The sequence below is a fragment of the Bradysia coprophila genome, unplaced genomic scaffold (assembly GCF_014529535.1).
Source record: "Bradysia coprophila strain Holo2 unplaced genomic scaffold, BU_Bcop_v1 contig_235, whole genome shotgun sequence".
Lineage (NCBI taxonomy): Eukaryota > Metazoa > Arthropoda > Insecta > Diptera > Sciaridae > Bradysia > Bradysia coprophila.
In genome coordinates this window covers 317,798-341,693 of record NW_023503496.1, presented here as the reverse complement: position 1 = coordinate 341,693, position 23,896 = coordinate 317,798, and the positions used below count along the sequence as shown (strand labels likewise).

At 39.2% G+C, this 23,896-nt stretch overlaps 2 protein-coding genes across 5 annotated transcripts in view; both read right to left on the bottom strand.

The window, feature by feature from the left end:
* Positions 1-23,896, bottom strand: part of LOC119077315 (fasciclin-2-like) — a 385,563-nt gene that overhangs the window by 131,527 nt on the left and 230,140 nt on the right. The window lies entirely within an intron of this gene.
* Positions 4,147-23,896, bottom strand: part of LOC119077311 — a 113,958-nt gene continuing 94,208 nt past the window's right edge. For 2 of the 4 annotated variants that reach the window (XM_037184477.1, XM_037184478.1), the window contains exons 4-13: positions 11,226-11,434; positions 10,036-11,169; positions 9,783-9,960; positions 9,414-9,709; positions 9,224-9,344; positions 9,016-9,158; positions 8,564-8,954; positions 8,438-8,496; positions 8,166-8,370; positions 4,364-4,565 (exon numbers count right to left, since the gene is read on the bottom strand). In XM_037184477.1, coding sequence (XP_037040372.1) covers positions 4,402-4,565; positions 8,166-8,370; positions 8,438-8,496; positions 8,564-8,954; positions 9,016-9,158; positions 9,224-9,344; positions 9,414-9,709; positions 9,783-9,960; positions 10,036-11,169; positions 11,226-11,434 — 2,900 coding nt within the window. In that variant the 3' untranslated portion in view covers positions 4,364-4,401. Of the gene's footprint in view, positions 4,566-6,056; positions 6,110-8,165; positions 8,371-8,437; positions 8,497-8,563; positions 8,955-9,015; positions 9,159-9,223; positions 9,345-9,413; positions 9,710-9,782; positions 9,961-10,035; positions 11,170-11,225; positions 11,435-23,896 lie in introns of those variants that run through there. The other 2 variants (XM_037184479.1, XM_037184480.1) reach the window with 2 other exon arrangements.

The window sequence follows — 23,896 nt, the reverse complement described above, 5'->3', positions numbered from 1 at the left end:
AGGAATGTTAGCATCGCTGAGAAATGTTTCATTTGGATCGAAATACTAATTGAAGTGTCGATGTCAGTAGGTTCTTCAATAAATTATTTCGCGGTATTAAATAAAGGAATTCCAATTATCTACGGCTTTGGTTTCTCAACGCGTAGGGTGAAATTTCGGCTTATATCTCTCGTTTCGATTGACAAAGGAAACAATTCCTCACTCCCTACAAACCCTGACATGAGATTACCATTTACAGTTCTGGGAATAAAATTGGTTGCACTTACTCAGTATACTACAGTTGCGGACTTTCAATTTTGTGCACTATTTTGATTCAGCTGTTCGACCAGCTGATCCATGTAAACAAAGTAAGTTAATTTTATAATCAGGAGTAGATAAAAATGGCAACAGTGGTTTGTTCATTATCGTCAACAGTAGAACTAAAGAGAGTATAAATTCAAAAACTTTCTGTTTCAATGCCTAAATCTGTGTTATGAAACAAATGCTCTCCAAAACTTTTGACTACCACGCGTTGTTTAATCATCGGAATTCAAAGGAAACGTAAGAACCAATGATGACATGAATGCCATGGACATGAAGAGACTAGAAGGTAGATTCAAATAAAAGAATTCAAAAAATTTCGCCAATTTTTCGACCACTTGGAAAACAAGCTCCCTCCGATATTATTGAGTTATAGCTCATTCGATTCGTCGTACAATTCTAGCGAAGGGGTGTCTGACATTTTTTTTTTCTTCAAAAAAATCCATTTTGGGTGTAATGTGTCTAAATGTTATGTGATGTCAGAGGGTGATCAAAACATTTTTTCAGCATTTTCACTCGCTCTCGACATACTCGTTCCAACGGATTCTTCTACAGCGGTTGTATTTGAATGTGAATTCCCATTGTTAAGAATTTATTTGAACCTTACGGCGGTACTTAAGTGCCCATTCCACTTAAAAAAAGTACGCCGTGAGAGAGCCGTTAGAGCGCCGTGAGAGAGCAAACTGTCAAATAAACAAAGAAAAATTGAAAAAATTCAATTTTGTCTCTCACACTGAGTACTTTTTTTGGTAAGAGGAAACTAAGCATTACTTAGCGGATATTATTCAGCGACGATTCTATTACGTTGTTGCTACGTTTCATTTTGTATGCTCATCGCTTTGTATGATTTAGTTTCATTCTTTGTTAATCAACTGACCAGTTAACAGATATCTTTGAATAAATAACCGATTAATTAAACTTGTTAAATAACCGACTATTATTTGGAATTGATGGCAACATTTTGGTAGCAGAGCGTTTAATTAAAAGATTTCGGCCAAATAAAACAAGGAAAATTAGTCGAAATCGTGTGTGATACAAAGATAGTGTGTAGAGTTCAAAGTCTTACATTCAGTTTTCAAGGACGTTTCGTTTTCGGAAGTTACATAAGAGACCGAAACGCGTCGATTTGTAGTTACGTGGAACTAAGACAGTCATTGTTTCGTTGTTTAAGGCAACCGAAAAGCCTCGAATTTTCGTCGAATTAAGGCATTGAAACGCCTCGAAGTTTCGTCAAATAAGATACAACAGAAAAGGAGAACAAAGAACGTTTGGTTTGCGGTACATTCGATTGGTGGTACATTGGGGAAGCGGAAAACACGAGATCAATTGCACTGCTGGGCATAGGACTATGGCATTGTAAAAGATAAGTGTCCGTTTTCATTTAAAAAAAATTCTGTGAAGTATAAACCCTGATCGCAACGTTAGCCATTTTGAGATTCGACAGTATTAACGGTATCATTGGTTGAAAATTGTCTTTTGGAGCGCTGCAGTTAAAAGTCGAACTTTGAACTTTACCGGCTGAATAGATTTTCGGTTCTCGATTTAGCGAAACTTTCGATAATTCAATTAGTCGTTGAGACTTTGTCGCCTTTATCATTTTATGAAATTTCTGCGGTCGACGTATGAACTTTGATAGAGCTCGACGGTTCTGTAATTATTGGAGTAACAGTAAATTCTTCTTCTTCCTCCTCTTATCTGTATCACCAGACAATGAGAGAAACGTCGTCTGCCGTCTGCCGCGTTAGACTGCACAGAGAATAGAGTAACGTACAACAACAACAACAAACAGAGCGTTGGGCTATTCCCTTACCCAATGGTTCACGTTAAGTGAGGGTACAGAAAAGACAAAAGCTGTTTCGACCTCGGGTATCAATGGCGGTGCCAGGCCAGTGTGATCTGACCATCCTCAGTTGTTTCCACTGATACCCTTCCCAAGACAGCAGCAAACTTTTTCTTTGGACTAGTATTCAAAAAGTTTGCATAAAATACTTGCCATCTACTGATGGAAACAGGATACGTTATAGAAAGCTACTTCGAAGAAAACCCTATCGTAGCATCAAAGAAAAAAATCAACGCCGTAAACAAAAAACATCAAAATTTTTTTAACAATTTTCAAACAGAAACTTCTTTCTACGCATTTTATGAATTTCTCACCTCCGCTTCCTGGTTCTTCATCTCAAGATTTCCATCCTGCTTCCGATTCTGCTCCTGATTCTGCATCGCCGACAAAATTATGGAAACAATGTAACAGCCAAAATTAAGGAAACAACGTAACAGCGAAAATTAGACAGATTCTTTCAGACACTTCTTTTAGATACGCACACTAATCAAATCCGCCAAAGAAAGAAAGAAAGAAAAAACAACAGATATGCACACTAGATATGCACATTAGATAAGCGTGAACGGCCAACACACAGTACAGTACAGAGTCATGAATGGTCAGTGTAATGAATGGTCAGTGTAATGAATGGTCAGTGTAATGAATGGTCAGTGTAATGAATGGTCAGTGTAATGAATGGTCAGTGTAATGAATGGTCAGTGTAATGAATGGTCAGCGTCACGAATGGTCAGTGTATAGGGTTGGTACATGGTTGGTATATGGTTGGTATAGTGGTGTGTGGCGTGGCTAATGTACGAAATGAATTGAAATGAATTTAGTGGTTAATGTATGGAATTGAGTTTAGTGGTTAATGTATGGAATTTAGTGGTCAATGTATGAACGTGAACCATTGGGTAAGGGAAGAGCCCAACGCTCTGTTTGTTTTTGTTGTTGTTGTTGTTGTACGTTACTCTATTCTCTGTGCAGTCTAACGCGGCAGACGGCAGACGACGTTTCTCTCATTGTCTGTTGATACAGATAAGAGGAGGAAGAAGAAGAGAATTGAGTGTGAGAGATGAGTTTGAAAAAGCAGCAATCGCAGTCGACGCAATTTAGCCGTATGGTTGCTTACTGCAAGGCTATTCCGACCACAGTAACCATAAACGAATTGAAGCAACGGCAACAAAAATTGAAAATATCGGATTCGACCGCTTTTTTATGCAGCGCTACATACACACACGGAATTTTGAAAACCGACACATTTTACGTTTCTGTGCTTTACTTGAGTTTCTGGTTTCTCCATATAAAAACACATGCAAAATTCGCAAAAAACCAGTAAGCCACGAAACAGAAAATTTGTCAGTTTTCAAAATTCCGCGAGTGTACCATACCACTAAACGCGTGGACTGCGTCAGTAATCGGCGTAACCTTTTCATATAAACTTTGACCTTTTCCTATTCTTTAACCTGTGGTGAATATAGGACTACAATAGAAAATATGCAGCATAATTGTCGGTTTCGGCATTTCAAATTTGACAGTGTGTTTTCGGCTCTACACTTCTGTCGTTCACTTCGAAAAGGCAACGTCAACAGTATTCCGCTCTGGTAGTTTTCGCAACGGCGCACATACCAATAGACATCTCAAGCATTTGATGATAATGAATAAATTGTCGAAATGGTAGCGGTAACGATGGTGCGTAATTTTATGGTCGCCTTTTCATCCAAACGTTTCCGACAACTGAGCCAAGACGAAGAGAAACTGTGCAGTAACGTAGTTCGTATATTGAGGACGTCTGATGCTTCGGTAGTGGAATGAAACGACCGTTCGTGTTGAATTAAATAATTTCGTTTTAATTTAGGATATAGAAACACGAATTTAAATTACATTTTTTCCTTAAATTAAATTAAATTTCATTTCAAACAACATCCCACTTTCCATGAACGGGGCGATAAATAGAGGAAATATCGATCATCGTAACATTTTCGCCCGTTTTCCTCTTCTTCTTCTCTTTTTTAAATTAAATCAAATTTTATGTTGGCAGCCATAGAATTATCCATTTTATTCTTCTTAAACAATAGAGCACCACAGTTCAACATCATTTCTTCGTCATATAATTCTTCATCTATCACAATATCCACATATCAACATATAAATGGTAAAGGCAATCGTCAACGAGGAATGTTCTAACATAACGAAAATTGAACATTTTCTTCCACACTTTTTCGCGCCAAAAAATTATTTAAAAAAAAAATTGGCGCCACGAAATTTCAAATGTCCCCCGCTCATTTCTTCTTCTGTGACTCGTAGTACGCGGCAGTGAATGTAAGCAGACGGTAACGTTGTTTCAGATTTCTGGCTCGGACATGCGGAGAAGCCACTTCTTCGGTATGATTGCCGGGAAACCAGCCCTGTGCACCGTCACGAATTCGTTCGCCGTGATACCATCCTAGATTCGGTACAACATTATTAGGAAAAAATAATTTAATTTTGATACGTCGTCCACAACCAATTGAACTATTTGCCAAATATTATAGTCTTGCGATGTGTGCGGGTGTAAATTACACGTTGTCGATTTACCGTAAATTGGAGCTCTTAAAAGGAACATAAATGTTTCAGCTCACAGTCGTCCGTTTTGCCTCCGTTTACGTGACGTTTCCATTGTTTAGATAGATGACTTTTTCATTGTTTTGATTCCAACTGTCAAGAAAACGGCTGGAAAACGGAGGCAAAACGGACATGTTTCGAGTCAATTTCCAATACACCAACTCTCCACAACAATAATTTGATGTAAACTCTATCGATGTGGCGTAAATTTTTTGTCGTAGTAACTTACAGTGTGGTGGTTAACTTTTATGAATCAAACATTTTCAAATTTCGCGTTGCAATACAGCAATGGAAATTTGGCTAACGTCGTTATGTAAAAGCACAACAAGGTTTTGGGTGCAAATGAAACGTTTTCTAATTTGTTGGAAGTCAGAACTGACGTCATTTTCCAGGGAGATTCATCAATGATTGTAATTGAAATTTATGGGTCACTAATACATTGAACGTTAGTGTGTGAGAGTTCCAACGTTGTATTTCGACTCGAGGTTTTAAAACTTTTTATTGACAAAAGCTAACCGCCACATTGAACTTACTCTACGACAGAAAATTCACGTTGCATCGATAGAGTTTACATCAAATTTTTGTTGTGCTGAATTGCTGTATTGGAAAACTGATTTTCTGATTGAAATGCTGAGTTACCATAGCAGAACAATTTGGCATTTGGTGTTGTTGTGGCGAATATTTTCGCTCGCTGTGTGAGATAAGCTTTCAAAATATCTGACCCTACACACACAACGAAGTACGCGAAAATATTCGCCACAACATTCCAATAAAGCAATTCAGCACAACAAGAATTGGATGTAAACCGACGTAGTGTAAACTTTGTGTTGCAGTGCAAATTCAGTATGCCGGTGAGATTTATGAATGAAAAATTTGCAAATCTCGCGTCCAATTCAGCACTGTAAACCTGAATGAACACACTTTTTTTCGAAAAGACTAAAGCAACGCACCTCTAGCAAACAACTAGTCTGAACAGATGGTAAAATAATGGAGCTGCCACCGAATTGTTTTCTCTGTGTTTAAATGATGGATCATACAATGGTACAATGCTTTACCAACCTGTTCGGACCAGTTTATTACTAAGAGTGCGTAAACTATTAAACCGACCGCGCAATCACCTCTAGACTAGAATATTGGCTGCAAAATAATTTTGATGTGAAAAATTGTTTGGTTAGTATTTAGGAATCACTTAAACCATCCGAGGCGTGACGCACTTCTTCACATTTGGTTTTCAGTTTTAGCCGAGAAGAAGTAGTGCATCAACCCTCTGCTTCAAACCACTTGGCGTACCTTTGGTTGTAAAAAATTTGCGAATTTTTCTTTTTTCATTTTCTATTTTATATTTCCACTACAGTAACCGTTGGGGTTGTTATGATTTAATCAACACTATAAGCGGAGAGAAAGAAAGAAAGAAATTTTTTTGAAACAAACGTTAACATTTTTCTCGTTCAGTTCGTATAAATGCAAGCGCAGCGAACAGCCACATAATTGGGTGTGAAAACAAACAAACAAAAAGAGAGAAAAAGGGAGAAAGCGTCTATTGCCAACATGAAAATGAATATATTTCGGAGAAGTTGTCGCTTGAACGTGGAAATAAAAAGACTCGGCCCGACTGTCACTTTTGGAATTATCTTTTACTTTAGCTCGACACAAAGCGACGTGAAAGAGACCTAATTCAAATTTTTCTTTTATTACACTGTCAAACTTGACAGAAGAACAAAAGAAAAATTTGGATTAGGTCTCCTTTCCGTCGCTATGTGCAGCTGCAGTTACATGTAGCACATGATGAATCGCTTTTCTGATCGAACCATTGTTGTCTGAAGCTAAAACTATGGAACTCAGGCGCTAAATTCGTTAACTTTTCGCAATTTTTGGTCAAAAGATCTTCGTCAAAAAATGTTTCGACCGAAAGTTGACGATCGTTTTCTGAGATGCTCTTCTCATTGTTCAGTTGTCAGTTGCACTTGAACGTTTACACTTATGCTTGATTTCTACTTACGCCGTATACGCACCGTTTGCTCTCCGTTTATTCTTTGAACAAAAGAAAAGAGGCGAGGTTTCGCTCAACGGAGGCAAAACGGCGTAAGTGGAAATCAAGCATTACTGATGGGCGCTGTTTCTTGTGAATTATAGAATTCGTAACTTGACAGTTGGTCATCTTAATGCTAAGCTCATACGATTCGTAAGGTGACAATTGCCAGGTTATGATTTTTCAAATTCATAGAATCGGCGCCCAGACACTACCTCGATATTTGATCCTGAGTCTTTAAACCATTGAAGGTACAATGATGGTTTCTGTTCCTGAAATGTCTATCGTTTTCTATCTCTGTTGCTGAGTCTATTTTGTAATTCTCGGAAAGGTTTAGTCTAACGGGAACCCGAACCTCATTTCGACATGAACCTGAACTAAGATTTCGGGTTCGATCCGGACTTGACCTGAAACTGGAAATTTTAGATTTCCGGTTCAGCCCTAACCGGACCCGAATATGTACTTTCACTTTCAGGTTTGGCCCGTACTTGACGTGACCTGAAGTTTTCCGGTTTAGAGATCATTCACAAAGGACGTCAAGCTTTTTCAGTGCTGCCAGCAGATTTGAATCATTAATAACTCGCTAAATATGCGTCGTGAGTCAAATATGTGCTCTATCCCCAAATAGATCCCCTAATTGCGGGTAGGACACACACAAGACTCATCAGAATACATATTTGGCGAGCTATTAATGATTGAAATCTGCTGGCAGCACTGAAAAAAGCTGACGTCATTTATGAATGATGCCTTTTAGATCAGGTCCGGGTAACCCGAAATTTTTCGTAAAAATTTGTGATTTCTGGTGTAAACACGTCGAGCTGCGCTCTCCAGCCAATTTCAGGTTCAGGTCAAATCCGAAAGTAAAAGTTCAGGTTCGGGTCAGTTTCGGTTCAAAACAACTCAGGTTCGGGTCGGGCTCGAGTTAAAACCGAAATCAAAAATTTTACTTTCAGGTCCGGTTCGGCTCAACTTGAAATAGTGAAAAACGATCAGATCCTCATCGCCCTTCTCCCAGGAGCTGAAATAACGTTCGTATCGTGACAACTTCTCCGACACATGAAAATGATTGGACGACGAAAGGGAAAGCAAATTTGGCTAAATCTATTTACAAAATCCGAATAATTGAGCAGTAATGTCTGCAGAGCGAGGGAGTGTAGTGAGTGTGGTACTGTTGTCTGTTGATCGTATTAATGGATGATCGGTGTATCATAAAGTGTGCACTGTGTGTGTACTGTAAAGGCGAAATGCAAAATACCGGCAACGCGGGATAGAAAATGGTGAATGACAAAGCAGGTGGAGTGGATTGGTGCGCTCTGGTTCTGGGACGGATATTGGAGCGGGGGGGAATTTTTGTGTTAGCTCAACTAAATAAAACTACGATCACGACACGGCCTCGCCATCGGAAAATCTTACCGTCGGCCATTTTTCTCGTTACGTTGACCACATCGCCCGGATCCAAATTCAATTCGTCCGGCTGCAGACCGAGATACGTATGCTTGGCCATCACTTGCGGACAGTCCCACTGTTCGTAGACCTTTTCGTCGGGATTTTCCGACAGTGGCGGTTCGGTTACATGAAGCCAACGTTGCCGCTCCGTTTCTGATGCGCAGGACAAAATCTGAAAAGGCGAGAAGGGAACATTGGTCCGACCTTTCGGGTGGATTTTGCAAAACTATTGACCGTACCATTTCAACCATTTTCCCGTCGTGATTCTCGATCAACGTCATCAGAATTAAGTGTTTGCCTGGAAATGTAACAAGAAAGCTCCAGTCAACCATCGGTTCATTTTACGCCAAATCCGTCGAACTTACCGGCCATTGTAATCTCTTTGGTTGGTAGTTGTGGAATGACATCACCTGAAGACACGGTCAACAGCGATCGCGAACAGTAATCGAACACCGTGTATGCGTCCTCATGCCGTTTCTTCGTCAGCACCAGTAGGTCGGTGAACAGGAACGCATAGACGCTCGTCTTGGTGAACTTTTTGCCGAATGTGAGTTTGCCATCGTCACCACGCCACACCAGGTGAATCAATTCGCCACGGCGCACCAGCGATCGGGGAACAGTGCCTGGAGCTGGCACACCGACTGGTTGTATAGCTAGTGGTCGAATGTTCGGTGGAAATTCAATTTGTCGCGACAGAATTTCCATTTCGTAGGCCTGTTCGCAACGGTTCGCCGCTTCGTTGCATTGACTGACAATCTGAAAGGGCAATTGGGTGTAATGGGGCTGGCAACATGGTGGATGCATCGACACGTGTTACCTTATTCAAAATGGCCAACGTCATTTTCCAGCTGTCGAATTCGTCGTCGTCGGTTTTCAATTTACTCAGAACAGCATCGACGAGCAACGGAAGCCGGGTGATACGCTGCATTGGTAACATGAGGAAGGAGTGAAGACTCAGACCTGTGGTGAGTCGAAACGTAAATTTGTGTGATCGGAAGTTCCAACTCCACGCTGTCTACACTTACCACAACAAGCCGGATCGCTCTCCAATGTTTCCAGTGTTTGGCAGAACGAATTTTTCGTTTCTTTCAATTTCTTCAATGTCCGGTCCAGTTTGCCTTGATGCTCGCAGTACGCCACATAGATCTGCGGAATTGAAACCAAAATTTTACTCCGAAACAGAACCTCCGACTTCCCCTTCACCGTTACACTTACATTGAAATACTTTTCCGCATGCTTGTACACGCTGTGACTCAGTCCCAACAGCATGATATTGTCCTGCCAACAGTTCTCCAAATCGCACAGCAAACGGTCCGAACATTCCTGCACGGATATGATGAACGAGAACAGCGTCTTGCGATCACTGCCGCTCAGTATGTTGGTGTCCCGGAAGGCTGGATGGTTCATGAAGTGTGTGCGCAACAGCGTAAGCGATTTCAAGTAGGAAGCCTCTGAAGTCAGGATCTCGAATTTCGCTTCTTGAAGACGTTTTTCGGTTGGCGTTAAGGTTACTGCGGAAACGAAAGAGATAAAATTGGATAAAGAGCTGCTGGTGGAGTCAGAGTGGCCAGTGCACCAACTTACAGAGTATCTGAGAATTGATGACTTCTGGAATTTCACACCACAACGTTCGGGAAGGACCTTTCGGGCCGACGAGTTGCAAAGCTGACGGACGAACTTGTTTCTTCTCCTCATCTGGACGATGATTCGCTGAGATTTCCTCGTATCCGTCACTGTTCTCTTCAATGTCTTTGTTTATTGACTGAAAGGGGAACAAGGGAAAAAAAAGCGGAACCTTAAGTACCAGCACCGATGAAGTGAAGTCATAAAACGTTACCTCCAGCTTAGCTGCCGAATAGATCTGGTACAACGGTTCGTTCAAGAACATGCTGTGCGAATTATCATCGCCTGGACCACATTCTCCTCCCGTCGAAACACCGGAACTGCCACTAGAACTAGCTTCCGACGCTCCACTAGTTTGATACAGTCCAGCGTCCGCATACCACGACGATGTGCTGGTGTTCCGTTCCTTTTTCGATGACACTTTCGGCGTGCTCTCAACGGACTGCTCGATCAATTGGTCAGCCTTGAAAACGCCACACTCTGTGTACCAGGACGTCGTACCGAATCGTTTCGATTTTGACGATCTCTTTTCGCCAGCCGGTGGTGGCGGTGGCGGTGGATTGTTTGGTCGTATGCCGAGACTGCTCTTGCGGCGATTCAGTTCCGGTGAACTGAGCAATCGCTTTGATCGTCTAACTGGAACTTCTGGAGCTGGTTGAATTTCTATAGCTGGTACAGGTCGTTGACTGGCATCGGTTGAATCGTCGGGATTGGCCACTTTATCCGAACTGGTGAAGATGCCAGAATCCACGTCAACCGAATCGGAAATGTAGAATGTGCTGCGTGCGTTACCATTAACGCCATCCGGTGCATTAGTGCTAGGACTAGTTAAGTAATTGGACGATTCCGAGCCCAAACTCTTACGAAATTTCGATTTGAAACTTTTGCCCGACTTGGACTTCTTTCGCGTCAATTGTGTCGGATCGTCGGTCGAACCGTTCAGATTCGGACTAGATGCAGTTACATCCGAAACGGATGATGATGAAATGGCCGGTGGTGGTGGCGGCATTCGCGGTGAATGGAATTCGAAATTCTCATACGGATCGGTTGGTTGATCTTTCTTCTTGCTGGGTCGCGGTGTTTTCGTTTGACCTTTCTTCGGTTTGTCTTTTTCGTCGACATTCTGATAGTCGTTGCGCACGTAGAACTGTGTGGTCTCGTACGGTTGCGGTTGCTGTTGAGGCGATTCGGATTTGGAAGATGACGGCGACTTTCGCTTTGTCAGCTTGGTCAGATTCTTGGACAACGAACCGAAACTTTTCAGCTTTTGCATGAAGGCGTAGACTTGATTTGTGGAAGTCGGTGGCTCTGGCAGTCGGGTATTACTTATGTCCACACCGCTATCACTCTAAATTATAATCAAAATTGAATGGGACGTCAGAGACAGATCGGCTAAAAATGTACCTTCTTAAAATCGTCTTCCGAGTCGTCGTCCGAATCGAATGAATCGTATTCATCGTCTCCGTTCACAACGGTTGCTGGTGAATTATCCGTACTAAGGTTATGGTTGACTAGTGGCGATTTGGTTCTGTTCATAACAGGACTTTGTTGAGTGTCGATCCTTTCAGCGACACCGGCTGGGTCTAGAGATTCATAGTAATGATCGGAATCATCTGAAAAGAACGAAGGAAAAATTCCTTTGTTAATTTCATAGTTATTGGGATATTCTATGCGTTTAGCTGAGCTTGGATTACGATATGGGAATCAGGGTTCAAGATTTTCTTTGAGAACGTGTCTCTCATTAATTGCAGTTTAAATATTGTGATGCTCATATCATGTTACAGTTATCGACAACAACAGAAAGACTAAACGACAAGACTGACTGATGAGGTCTTATATAGCAAAAATCATGTTCAAAACAAATGAAGTAAAAGATTTCTGAAATCAATCTCTGAAAATTTTCGATCAAATGAAGTAATAGATCAGATAGTAAAACTGTTAATATGCTTGCCGTCTGTGACAGAATATAGAGCGTATTTTGGTTTATTAGAGCCAAACCACATCGAAATTTTCTGTCGTGAAGTGGCAGTTTTAACATTGACATTTTTGACACCCGAAAAATTCCGTCATAACCTCAACTGAAAACGTGAACTGTACACAAAACTTGTCTTTAAACAATTAATTTTGAATAACATTACAGTGTTATCGTATCCTTATTGTAGTATATACGATAATACTGTAATGTTATTCAAAATTAATTGTTTAAAGACAAGTTTTGTGTACAATTCACGTTTTCAATTGAGGTTATGACGGAATTTTTCGGGTGTCAAAAATGACAACGTCAAAAATGTCAACGTTAAAACTGTCATTTCACGACAGAAAATTTCGATGTGGTTTGGCTCTTTTAGGCCCACATTACCATTCATGTTCCGTTCTTAAAACAGCGTTTTTCAACGAGTCAAAATGCGATATAATGTTGAAGTAGTGGACACCGAGTGTTATTAGAAATCGATTCAATCGCACTGAGTAAAACCCGACAAGAAATTATAACGGTTAATGGCGCGGAGACTGAAACACGAACAGAATAAAGTTCTTAGAAACTTACTGTAGCTACAGATAGCAACGCGACAGAGACCTAATTAAAAAAAAAATTGTGTCTAGTGTCAAACTTGACAGGAGAACAAAAGAAAAGTTTGAGATAGGTCTCCTTCGAGTGTAGAAGAGTCAGAATCAGCGAGTCGATAGAGTGAGTGATTCACTCGTTCGCTAAAATTTTCACTCATTCGTTAAAAATTCAACATTTGCTTCAAATTTTCGATTGCCCAAATATGCCCAAATTAAAGACCTTGGACAACAAGAAGGCAGGCCTCCCACTCTTCCGAAAATCTCCTAAAATTTAAAAAATGAGACTTCGAACATCTCATAAACCTCCTATAAATCAGGACCAAGATCAATACAATGGTTGTATTACAATCACTGGATGAGTAAAATGACATGAAAAACTTTGCCTGCAGCACTTTTCATTGACCAAATGACCAAAATTGAGCTTACAGCTTTTTGCTGACTTTGCGTTACTACAATTTTGCTGGATAGTCAATTTCCAATCCTGTAAAATCGGACTACATACCTAGTCTAAGAGTAAGCTACAAGGTGAGTTTAATGTTGCTACGGACAAAACAATACCTTGCACGTAGAAAATCGAAGGATGTTACAAGAAATAGAGACTTCCCAGCAATGGCCATTGTAAAAGGAAAAATATGAGTTTATCAGAATTCGTACAATAATGATTTTATCACAATAATAGTGACCTGCACATCGAGCTCCTTGGTCAAGGAAGCCTAAGGTTGTTCAAAAATATATATTCTTCCCAGCGAACAAAAGCTCCTAAAACCTAGGTCTGAAAACCTCCTCCAAATATGAAGATTTTTAAGGCGTGGTAGGCCTGAGAAGGAGAGACGATGTATAGCACAACGCTACACCATCGTTTCACACAGTTTTGGCATGCAACTAGCGCTCAAAATCAGTGTTACCAACACAGATTCTTTGTCTCACGAATATTCTACTTTGTCGCAAGGCATATGGACATATCGAGTCGAGGGCAACATGACCATTTTTAAACGACAATATCTTTGGAACTATTGGTAGATTAGACATAATATATGGCTCAAAATCTGACAAATGTCAACAGACTTTAGGGAAAAAAACAGTTTACCGAAATCCGACAAATGGTTCCAAAGACATGGTCGTTTAAAAAATGGTAGGACGCCCTTTAGTCATGTTGCCCTCGATATATGTGACACTGCATTGTGAGCAACATAGGTAAACGTAATTTCTCACCGAAACCCAGTCCGAAACACATACCGAACGAGTCAATGTTACTCTATAAGGAACTCTCAAGAAATGATTTTTAAGAAGTGGATGCCTGTGACTAGAACAATTTTAAAATTACGAATGGCGGTGGCCTGGTCTGTCTGTTAAAGAAATTTTCTACTGTGCGAGTTCACCGTTTACGTAGCTTAAAAGTGCGTTCTTTTGGCACGGTGTCTCAGATTCCCCGATACCTAATAAGCAGAGATACTGATAAACACATCACTGACATTTTAAGCACTCAAAACTTCATAAACTTTGACAGATTAAAGTTCCATACACTGGCGGGTTTTAGAATGTTAGTCACTGTAACATCTCCTTTCAGTTGCATAATTCAAAGAGACTTATTACGACTGACTAATTAGTCGTCGGTCCATTACACCACCATTACATTGAACATAGCTAATGGTCGAGAAATGGAATGGCTCATTATTGAGACATCAAAAAACAACAACGTTCGGAATCAACGAACCAAATTTAATGTTGTTTTTATTTCGGTTTGCGAAAAAAAAGCAAAACAAGAACGTCGGTTGACTAACTACCTCATTTATACGGAGCGCAATTGAAGAATGAAGTACAAGAAAAAACAATCCGAATCGGAATTTCAGTTCAATGAAAAACTGATATTTCGTAACAGAGACAACCGAATTACGAATTGTGTTACATTTAGCGGTAATGTGTTACCGAGCCAGATACCATTACTTTTTTGCTGGAGACCAGTTCCAATCATAAACCAAACACTCCGAAAAATAAGTTCCATATTTAAAGGCAACGTTGCGCTTTTAGCGCTTCAAATGGCTTAGAGAGCGTTCATAAAAGACGTCCGCCTTTTCCGTGTTGTTACCTGTCACATACGGCTACGCATCTGTTATCGATAACAACGACAAAAATGATGACAAGCTCTAGGTAATATGGTCCGTTATGAAGTAAAATGCATGTTAAAACAATTGAGGTACAAGAAAGCAACAGGTTAAAAATACTTTGATCAATAGTAGTAATAGACCCGATAACAGAACTGATCATATGCTTGCCGTCTGTAACAGGTTAAAAGTCTAACCTGCAATTTTTCAAATGATTTTCCCTCAATTAATTTTGTCAATTGTCATTGTGTCGAAAAAAGGCTCCGTGCGTCTTGAATTCTTTAAGATTTTTGTTTGTTCCATGTTGTTTGCCACCAAAAAACTGTGGAACGAAATTTCGAACTTCGAATATCTCCGAAACTACAATATCGTTTTGAAAAACTTCTTCTGTTTTGGAAAGTATGGCTTATCACCGGTGACACCGATACTTCACGGAAAAACGTTTTTTGTTGGAATCGGCATGGATTCGTTCCTTTAAAAAGTGTCCCGGAAAATTTATCAATTTTGATGCCATTTTCCCTGGCTATTTCCAATCCATTTTTCATAAAAGTGGTGTCATTCTCAGTGGAAGCCTTTTGAAGTAGTTGCTAAAGAAGTGACAAAAACTATTTTACCTTTACAAATTGTGCAACTACTTTTGCAGCTACTTCAGTCGTAGTAGTCGAAGTAGTTGCAAAAATTTTGCAGAAAACATTTTCCTTTTACTAATTTTGCAACTACTTCAGGCGGGTAGTAACTCATCCAAAATAATGTCGAAACCTGACGTTCCTCCTATTACTTGGACACAAGAAATTTCCTACGTTTTTGGCCATTTTTTCGGCTAACATTCAGACTTTTAACCGAGTTTGAAGTCATCAGAGGTAAGTTCCTAAAAAGAAGTGACGTCTTCATGGTTCACTGTTTTCCCTATCCTAGAACTGTAGAACTGCAGGGAATTCAGACGATTTTTCTAGTTCCCCCTAGTTTTTTCTTATGAACTTCCCTCCTGTGACCTTAACCATCAACAGAATTCATATGAATGGCTTTTCCGACTGGAAAAATGATTTTCCATTTTTCTGAAAATATTTTTGTTGCACGACATTTTATGGCAAACAACATTAAACAAAGAAAAATTTTGAAGAACTTAAGGTCCGTGGAATTACACAAGTACCTGCACTACAAGGACAAATCCAATCTTTAAATACTAAATTTACATTTACACGACAGCTGAGTGTAAACGACGAAACAGAATAAGCAAACGAAGGAGTGGTGTTTTCCCCTCGGTTAACGGTACATTAAGGTAGCAGAGGTACACCTTTCAACACCGGAAGAAAATTACCATCGCAGCAATTTACCGAAATCGAAATTTTGGATTATTTTTCTTGTTCAGTTCCAGCTGACTGCTCAACAACCGAGAGTGATATATGGAATGATGGTTTCGAGTTTCGACTGTCCGCGTAGTAATACTCGCACACTTATGCAATGGAAATAGTTGAGCATAATACAAAGATGAACTCAGCGGTGAACTCATAACAATTTCCATTTTTTTTCGTATTTATTTTCACATTAAAACCAGGCACCTCTCTCTCTACGTATAAAACAACATCACGAATATGGCATTTGAGCCAACAGTGCAGAGGGATTGTGTGTATATAATCAAGCAAAAAAACCAAACGAATAATAGTTTGAAACCCAAACAGAATTGAATATTCTCACCAATAAAAACCGATACACGTTGAGTCTCCGTATGCGGTTCGGCCGATGACTCATCAATATCTTGTTCAGATGTTCGACACGAATTAAAATTGGCTAACAATTGTTGGGTCGGTGATTTGATTGCCTTAGTTGATTCAGTGTTTTGATAGAGCGGTTCCGACTCTTCCACAATGGGTTCACTGTGGTGTTTCGGTGCGGTCGGATCCGTTAAATAAACGGCCGATTGTGATGATATGAACACTTCACCGATAGCGCGCGGACGGCGTTTCCGCGGCACCGTCGAACAATTCGATACACCCATAGCCATAATTGATTTTCATGTCTAAAATTTCGGAATTTTTGTCTGTTTGCGGTTGGTTTAGAACGATGAACCAATCATTGCACTTCACTTTTCATTGTTTTTCGTTTTTCCATTCGTTTCGTATTGTGTATAGTCACTCACAGATTCACTGCATTCACAACGTTCTGTGGAAGTTTTCAATTTCAATTCAACACCGAGCCGAGTTTTTCTTTTTAAATTTTATTTTTGTAAAATATTGACACCGCAAACATAACGTTAGTCAAACGTGCAGCACATCTGGCGGAACTATGGTTTTAATTAGCGGATATGTACAATGAGCAAATATTTTGTGGATCGAATACATTAGAGCCCTGGATGGTGGTGAACAAAATTTTCAGATTTAATTTGAACTTCAGAGTGGGACACATGTTATTCATGTTATTCTATGGCAATATGTGCATGCAGTCAGATGGTGCTAATGCAATTAAGACAACCGAAACAAATCGCAAACGTATGTTGGAACATTAACTCGATTATAGAACCACCTTCCATACATTTGCCAGTGGTAAACATCGCCGAAATGTTAACTGAGCCATTGCGCTGCATAGAAATTCGTTGGATTAGTTGCTAATTGAGTGCATCCATATAAAGCATGCAACTGGAGAGATTTCAAGTGTTTAATTGGCAAAGATTTAAACGATTCAATTAACCAGAGGAAGCCATAGTGTTGTTTAAGTGATGAGCGTATTTTTAGAACAATTTTCTCGCGATAGACAGCGAAAAAATGGGGTTGAATAGTCGAATGATTCGAGTGTTATGTCTTCAGACATTGTGCTCCTATAGGAGCATTTCAATGCTTGAGAGGGAAAGAAACTAGAGTTACGGTCATTAGGGCCTCGCCAAAATTTTCTCACGAAATTCGTGATTTAATTGAAATTTGTATCTAAAATTTGGCATGAACTAAGTTTGGACCATCATAAGATTTCTAACTGATTGCTTGATTCAGTCATTTCTTAGTTTCACGAAATTTATTTTACACCTCGCAGAGAAATGATAAGTTGGTACTCCTATGGCTAGATAGAACGAACATGTAATGACAGCTGGTCAATATGAGAGAGAGTGGAACCAATATTGTATGTAACTCTTTCGCATTCTCTCCCATAGGTGCCAACTGTCATTCACATGCTCACCTCGCCACAAGCATACCAACCTGTCATTTCTCTGACATCTGGCGATAAAGGGAAAGATGAGGCAAACTCCTATTTTTTACGCCCTCCGAATGATGGAGATCTGACGGAATTTAAAGAATTTCTACAGTGACGAGATTCTAAAAGCTTATCCTTTCATCTATCGTGTTGGTTGAACTATACTAAGTTATAGGAGTTGGACTATGAAGTTTGAGTCAGTTCGACGTTCCTGTCATGGTCACTACCAGTTTGAGTGATAAGTGATCAACGAACAATCTTTGTTGATGTGCTGAATGCTTAGCATTCGATTCAACCACATACAATTGAAGACTTAGTCGTCTGGTGGTTGAAAATTCAACGAATGTAGATACATTGCACTTGGTATCTATAGAAGAATCAACCCAAGTCTTTCAAAACTTTCATTTGTTCACGTTCAAACATATGTGCAAACTTTGCTTTGATCCGCTCAAGTGGTGGCCTTTGGTAAAGAAACCACTGACTGGCATCGAGTTAGCAAGTTTGGTGATAAATTGAAATTTCATTTCGACTATGATTCGCTAGGCTTGTTCGTGTGTAAATCAGTATAGTGTTCTTAGAGCAATGTATCGAGTACCACTGTCACCATGGCCTGATGGGAAATGGTATTTTTGAACTACATATTAATGCAAAACATCGAAAGACGTATTTAAGTTATCTTTCAGATCGAAACAGCGCTCGAATGCAAGGTTCTGAAAGAACAGGTTAAGACACCCACACACACATTTTGACAAATAGACACATTTTATTGAACAGTCTCATTAAAGATAGTTTGAAATGACAACTTGAAGGAAACTAAATAATTTTTTCCAAGTTGACATTTCAAACAATCTGTAATGACTCTGTTCAATAAAAAGCATCTATTTGTCAAAATTTGTGTGTCACAGCCTTCGTGATCAACTCAGAAGTGTCTTAACCTGTTCTTTCAGAACCATGGTCGAATGTCTTAAGTAATAGCCATTTTTTTAAGGAAAATATTTTCCAATATATTCCCGAATTTTTCTTCGTTTTCCAGATTTTCTTTCATTTTTTAAAATTTTCCCAAAAAATTTTTTTGTGAAAATTAAGTGAAATGTGGGAAAATTCCTGAAAATATTGGAAAATGTTTTATCAAAAGTGCAGTTGTCGCTCTAAAGAGTACGGGGAACCTCGCACACGGGCCATTTTTGGAGTGTGCGAGATTACCCCTTGTAGGTGAAATTCGCACAGTGCGAGATTCCCTCTGTGAGGGAATCTCGCACGAATTATATTGTGTGTGCGAGTTTATAGAACTCGTGTGCGAGCTTATAGAACTCGTGTGAGATTCCCCGACGCCGCTCTAAAATCCAAAACACGGAAATACACGGAGATTGAAAAGTTCATACAGTCCACATATGACCCCCGTTTTTACTTTTACTATACAGAAACTGATGAAACTACTCTACCTACAAAGAAAACTGGTTAGGCACAGACGAGCCTAAGAAAACCTGAGCTTTGTCGTCTGTTCACATTTTCATAATCGCCGCAACTAACAATGAACTCTAAGGGCGAAAACACACAAGAAATTTCGCGTTGCTGAGATCGACAATTATGCTGATCTTTTCCATTGTTTAACGGCTACAAATCGGATTACAATGGAAAACACTGCATCTTCGATCTCAGCAACGCAAAATTGTTCGTGTGTTTTCGGTGTTATGTTTCTTATGGAACTGAATCGACGACATTGTATTGTGTACATGAAACATCAACTGAAGGATTATGAGTTGGTCATAAACGGTTGAAATTGTTGAGAAATCGTGCACTTGTGGTAGTTGTTTTACTACTCGAATCTCATTTCGAAGGTAAAATTGTCACAGTTCATTTACAATAAATTAAAAACCGCAAGCTTAACACGCACACTTTTACACATACAATGCAGCTACACAATTACAAAAATTTCGAGCGAACAACAGACGAAATTATTTGAATACCATACCATGTGGTTGACCATGAAATTTTCGACAAAAAAAAATTAATTTTATTGCCAACAATGAGAGTGTTACCAATGTTATTAATGGGCCGCTTCTTTTATTCTCGGTTTGTGTGTATTCTCTCCGTTTCAAAAACTCAATTTCAACCAATTTTTTGTTGTGCGTAATTCAATGTTTTTACACCGCAAATAATTGATCGAAATTTGTTGTTTTGTGGATTATTGTAGTTTAAAATTGGTTGTTTTCGATGTTTTTAACTACATTTGAAAATAAGATCATGGCAGTCAAAACGTAATTTGAATTTTTTTGTGCATGATTTTCATCCGGAATAGAATGGTTTGGCTAGAAAGAACTAGGATAGAACCGTTTGACTAGAATTTAATTAGAGGATACTTGAACTGTGGGCATAAATTCATCTGAAACTGGAGACCAGTAAACTGAATTAACCAGTGACATGACCTGCCCTGAACAATACCTAACTTAAACCAGCTGAAATGCTTCGAAATAACTTCTTTCATTGATTTACAAGTAGTTCAAATGTCGACTGGGTTTCAATTAGTTCTCGGAATATGTACTTCTTAGTTCTTGGACAAATTGAAGTCAAATCCTCGCAACAATAGTTGCACTGGCCAGTGGAAAATTATTGTCCCAGACGTTTGATGTTAATGAACTTGAACGAAACTTTTTCAAATCTGTGTTAAACTTAACGAAGCTTTGAAGCACTAAAGCTCAGAACATGCGGCACATTCGAATGTGTACGTCCAGTTGCCGATTTTCAATTTGATGGAATCTTCTAATGAAATTGCCGGGATGGAATGTTTTAATGACTCTTATGGTTTTTTGTTTAATGCTGTTAAGCGCATTAGGTCGAAAACACACGAGCAATTTGGTGTTGCTGAAACAGATAAATGATAAGTTGGTACGCCTGTGGCCGGGTAGAATGCGTATGTGAATGACGAATGGGTTCTATGGTAGAGAATGTGAGAGAATCTCATACAAAATTAGTTCCATTCTGTCCCACTGGACCCAACTCTCAGTCACATGCACATTCCACCCGGCCACAGGCGCACCAACCTATCATTTCTCTGTCGGCAGTTGGTACGCCTGTGGCGAGATAGAACTAACATGTGAATGACAGTTGGCTCCTATCACGGGCCTGACACTATTCACGCTATTCTTCATTTTTTAAATGCTGCTATTCACAGAGCGTTCAGCCCCTGGCTCCTATGGGAGAGAATTGCATACAAAATTGGTCCCATTCTCTCCAATAGGAGCCAACTGTCATTCACATGTTCCTACAGGCGTACCAACTTATCTTTTCTCTGTCTGTTGCTGAGATCGAGAACTATGCTGCGTTTTCCTAATTGTCGATTCCGTCAACGCGAAATTGTTCGTGTGTTTTCGGCCTAAGGAAAGATGATTCCATCGCGCGTTTGGAAAATTGAGAAATGATATCGCGATCAAATGTTAACTTAGATTGATAATCCTTCCTCAATTTTCTCCACAAAATCAACAATGGTCACGAAATCAATGCCGAGACCGACATTATGTTGAAAATTAGCCCAAAACTCGCACGCATATCACCCAGACTTTTGCCCAGGAAATGAATGAATTCAAATGTCGCACTTGAAATTCTAAATCTGTCCAAAATGTAACAAACATGATGAAGAAAAACAACGGTCATGACAGTCATCAATTAGTATTCACATTCGCAGCCTACGACTGTATGTGTTGTGTATTTTAACGCTTGAATGGCTGCACAATAAATGACTAATTAGAGCTATAAATATCACGTTAAACGAGCAAGTGACTTATAGTTTGTTGGGGGAAGGTCACCGTTTGTACAATCACACAGTAAAGTTGTTTGGTCACTTTTTCAACGTAAAACAACACAAAAGCACTCTCTACGAAAAAGTGTGATAAAATGCACACAATGGTCCGGCAGTAAAATCGGATTTCATTTTTGATAATTATGAATTTTCGATAATTTCGTGCAATTAACAGTCGAATTTTAAGCATCGCCGACTTTCACTAATGAGCTTCATTTCGCTAATTGTTCACTAAAATCACACAGGCAATTTGTTGCTATATGTTTGCAACATGATGCAGTAATGGCACTTTTCATGCCAATAATAAAATCGTTACATTCAACGAGTTTGGAATGTTTCGAGATTTTTATGTTGTTTTCGAGAAGACCCACACTCACAGCAAAAAAAAATTCACTTCAAAACTTTGAATTCATTTGAAGTGAAACCATACGTTAGTCTCTTGCAATGTATGAACGTTTTTTTTTTATTACACAACACTGCTGCCACGGTAAATATGATTCAACAAAAGTAATTTTTTTATTTCGTAAAATTTTTTTTTCATTTATCATTCAGTCTATTGAGTTTGCTTTTAGTTTCATTTGAATCATTTGCATTTTAACAAAACGAAACAAAAAAAATAAAAATAAATTTTTCAATCGCAAAACAAGCAAACGTAACAGGTTGCTAATGTGTAACACGGCACGACAACGACGGTCGAAATACAACTGAATGAATTTTAACAAATAAAAATGTTATAGCACGGTGTGTCTGCCAGAGACGCAAATGAATATAGTTGTTCGTTATATATAACGTGAATGATGCAGTATGGAGTTGTATCATCACACATCATACCAATATGTACAATACAACAGCCAGCCACACATTATAAAAATAGCAGTTGTTTGGAACATACTCATTGCGCGAATCAATTTTATTAATTTGTTAATATCAAGGCAAATGAAGTCAAATGCAACAGACAAATTGGAATAATTTAAACAATAAATTATTGTTTGATTGTGGTGCTTTCGCAAATGTTTCGTTTAGCGAATGTTTCTGGCGTCTTTACGTCAGTGAGAGTCAGAGCTTAATATTGAGATTTTTTTCACGAAATTTCACTAAATTTAGTGAATCTTTGAGTGAAACATTTCTTAACTTCTAGGCCATGGTTAGAGTCATTTCCATTCAGAAATTCGCAAGTCCTCAGCACACTGTCAATTATTAACTTTTAGTCAAAAATCAGTCACAAAAAAACCAGTTCCACAATTACATTCCAAGAGTTCCATTAAGTGTCAATTTGATTCTAATTTTTCATAATTCTCTAAACTTCCAACCGATCCACTAAATTCCGATCAAATTCTAAAAATTTAATCGACTTGTCATACTAACTTCGCTTGTGGATTCCATTGACACTAGCTCCACTATTGGGTTCCGTTGCCATGTCACACTAACAGTTAGTGGGATATGTCAAAGAAACCTAATAGTGTAGTTTGTGGGACATGTCAATGGACTTCACTATTAGATTCCATTGTCATATGTCCCCGTTAGTGGGACATGACAATGGAACCTAATAGTGAAGTTTGTGGGACATGTCAATGGACTCCACTATTAGATTCCATTGCCATGTCAACCAGTTAGTGGGACATGGCAATGGAACCTAATAGTGAAGTTTGTGGGACATGTCAATGGACTCCACTATTAGATTCCATTGCCATGTCCCACTAACTCCAGTAGTGGATTCTTCTGATATTACTAAACAATCAAAATTATCTGAAAGGTCTGTGTGAGTAAGGCAATCGAAGACATGAAATCTTATAATGGCTTAATAGGAATGGAAACCTTACCCGTAACTAGATATTTTGATAAGTGTTAGTGTTTAGGTCTTACACCAGTTCAAGCTCGACAGATTCAAAGTGAGTTGTTGCATAGTTTTGATTCTCACTAATACTACAGACGTTGCTCGCAGTGAAACATATCACTCAATTTCAACCATCCTTCCGGGTTCGATTCCCGTCTCAGACAAAATTTCACGTGGAATTTTCCTAGCGAGTAAATTTCACTGGTAAACATCCTATGACTAGTATGACGTAACCTAAATACGATGAACATTCATGTCTACATTTAGGCGAGATATCAATTCAGCACTTAACTTTCCTCAGTTAGTATTTGCATACTTCGAGGCGTGATTCGGAAGTTATGTCAAGCCGGTGGTCCAGACTGAACATTATCTTTGGCTGTTAGTGAGGTATCTAAACAAACAAAACAAAAGTATTGTCAGACATTATTGATCATCCATAGTTCCATAGTCTCTGCTCGCAACTGAGTTGCCTGTGTGTGAGTTCGACACTCAATCATAGACATATTTGGTTCTATTGTCCGATTTGTAGAGAAGAGAACATATCAGCTGTTCAAGTTAAGTTGAGAGCGAGGAGAGGCTTTACTCAACCTACTGGAAA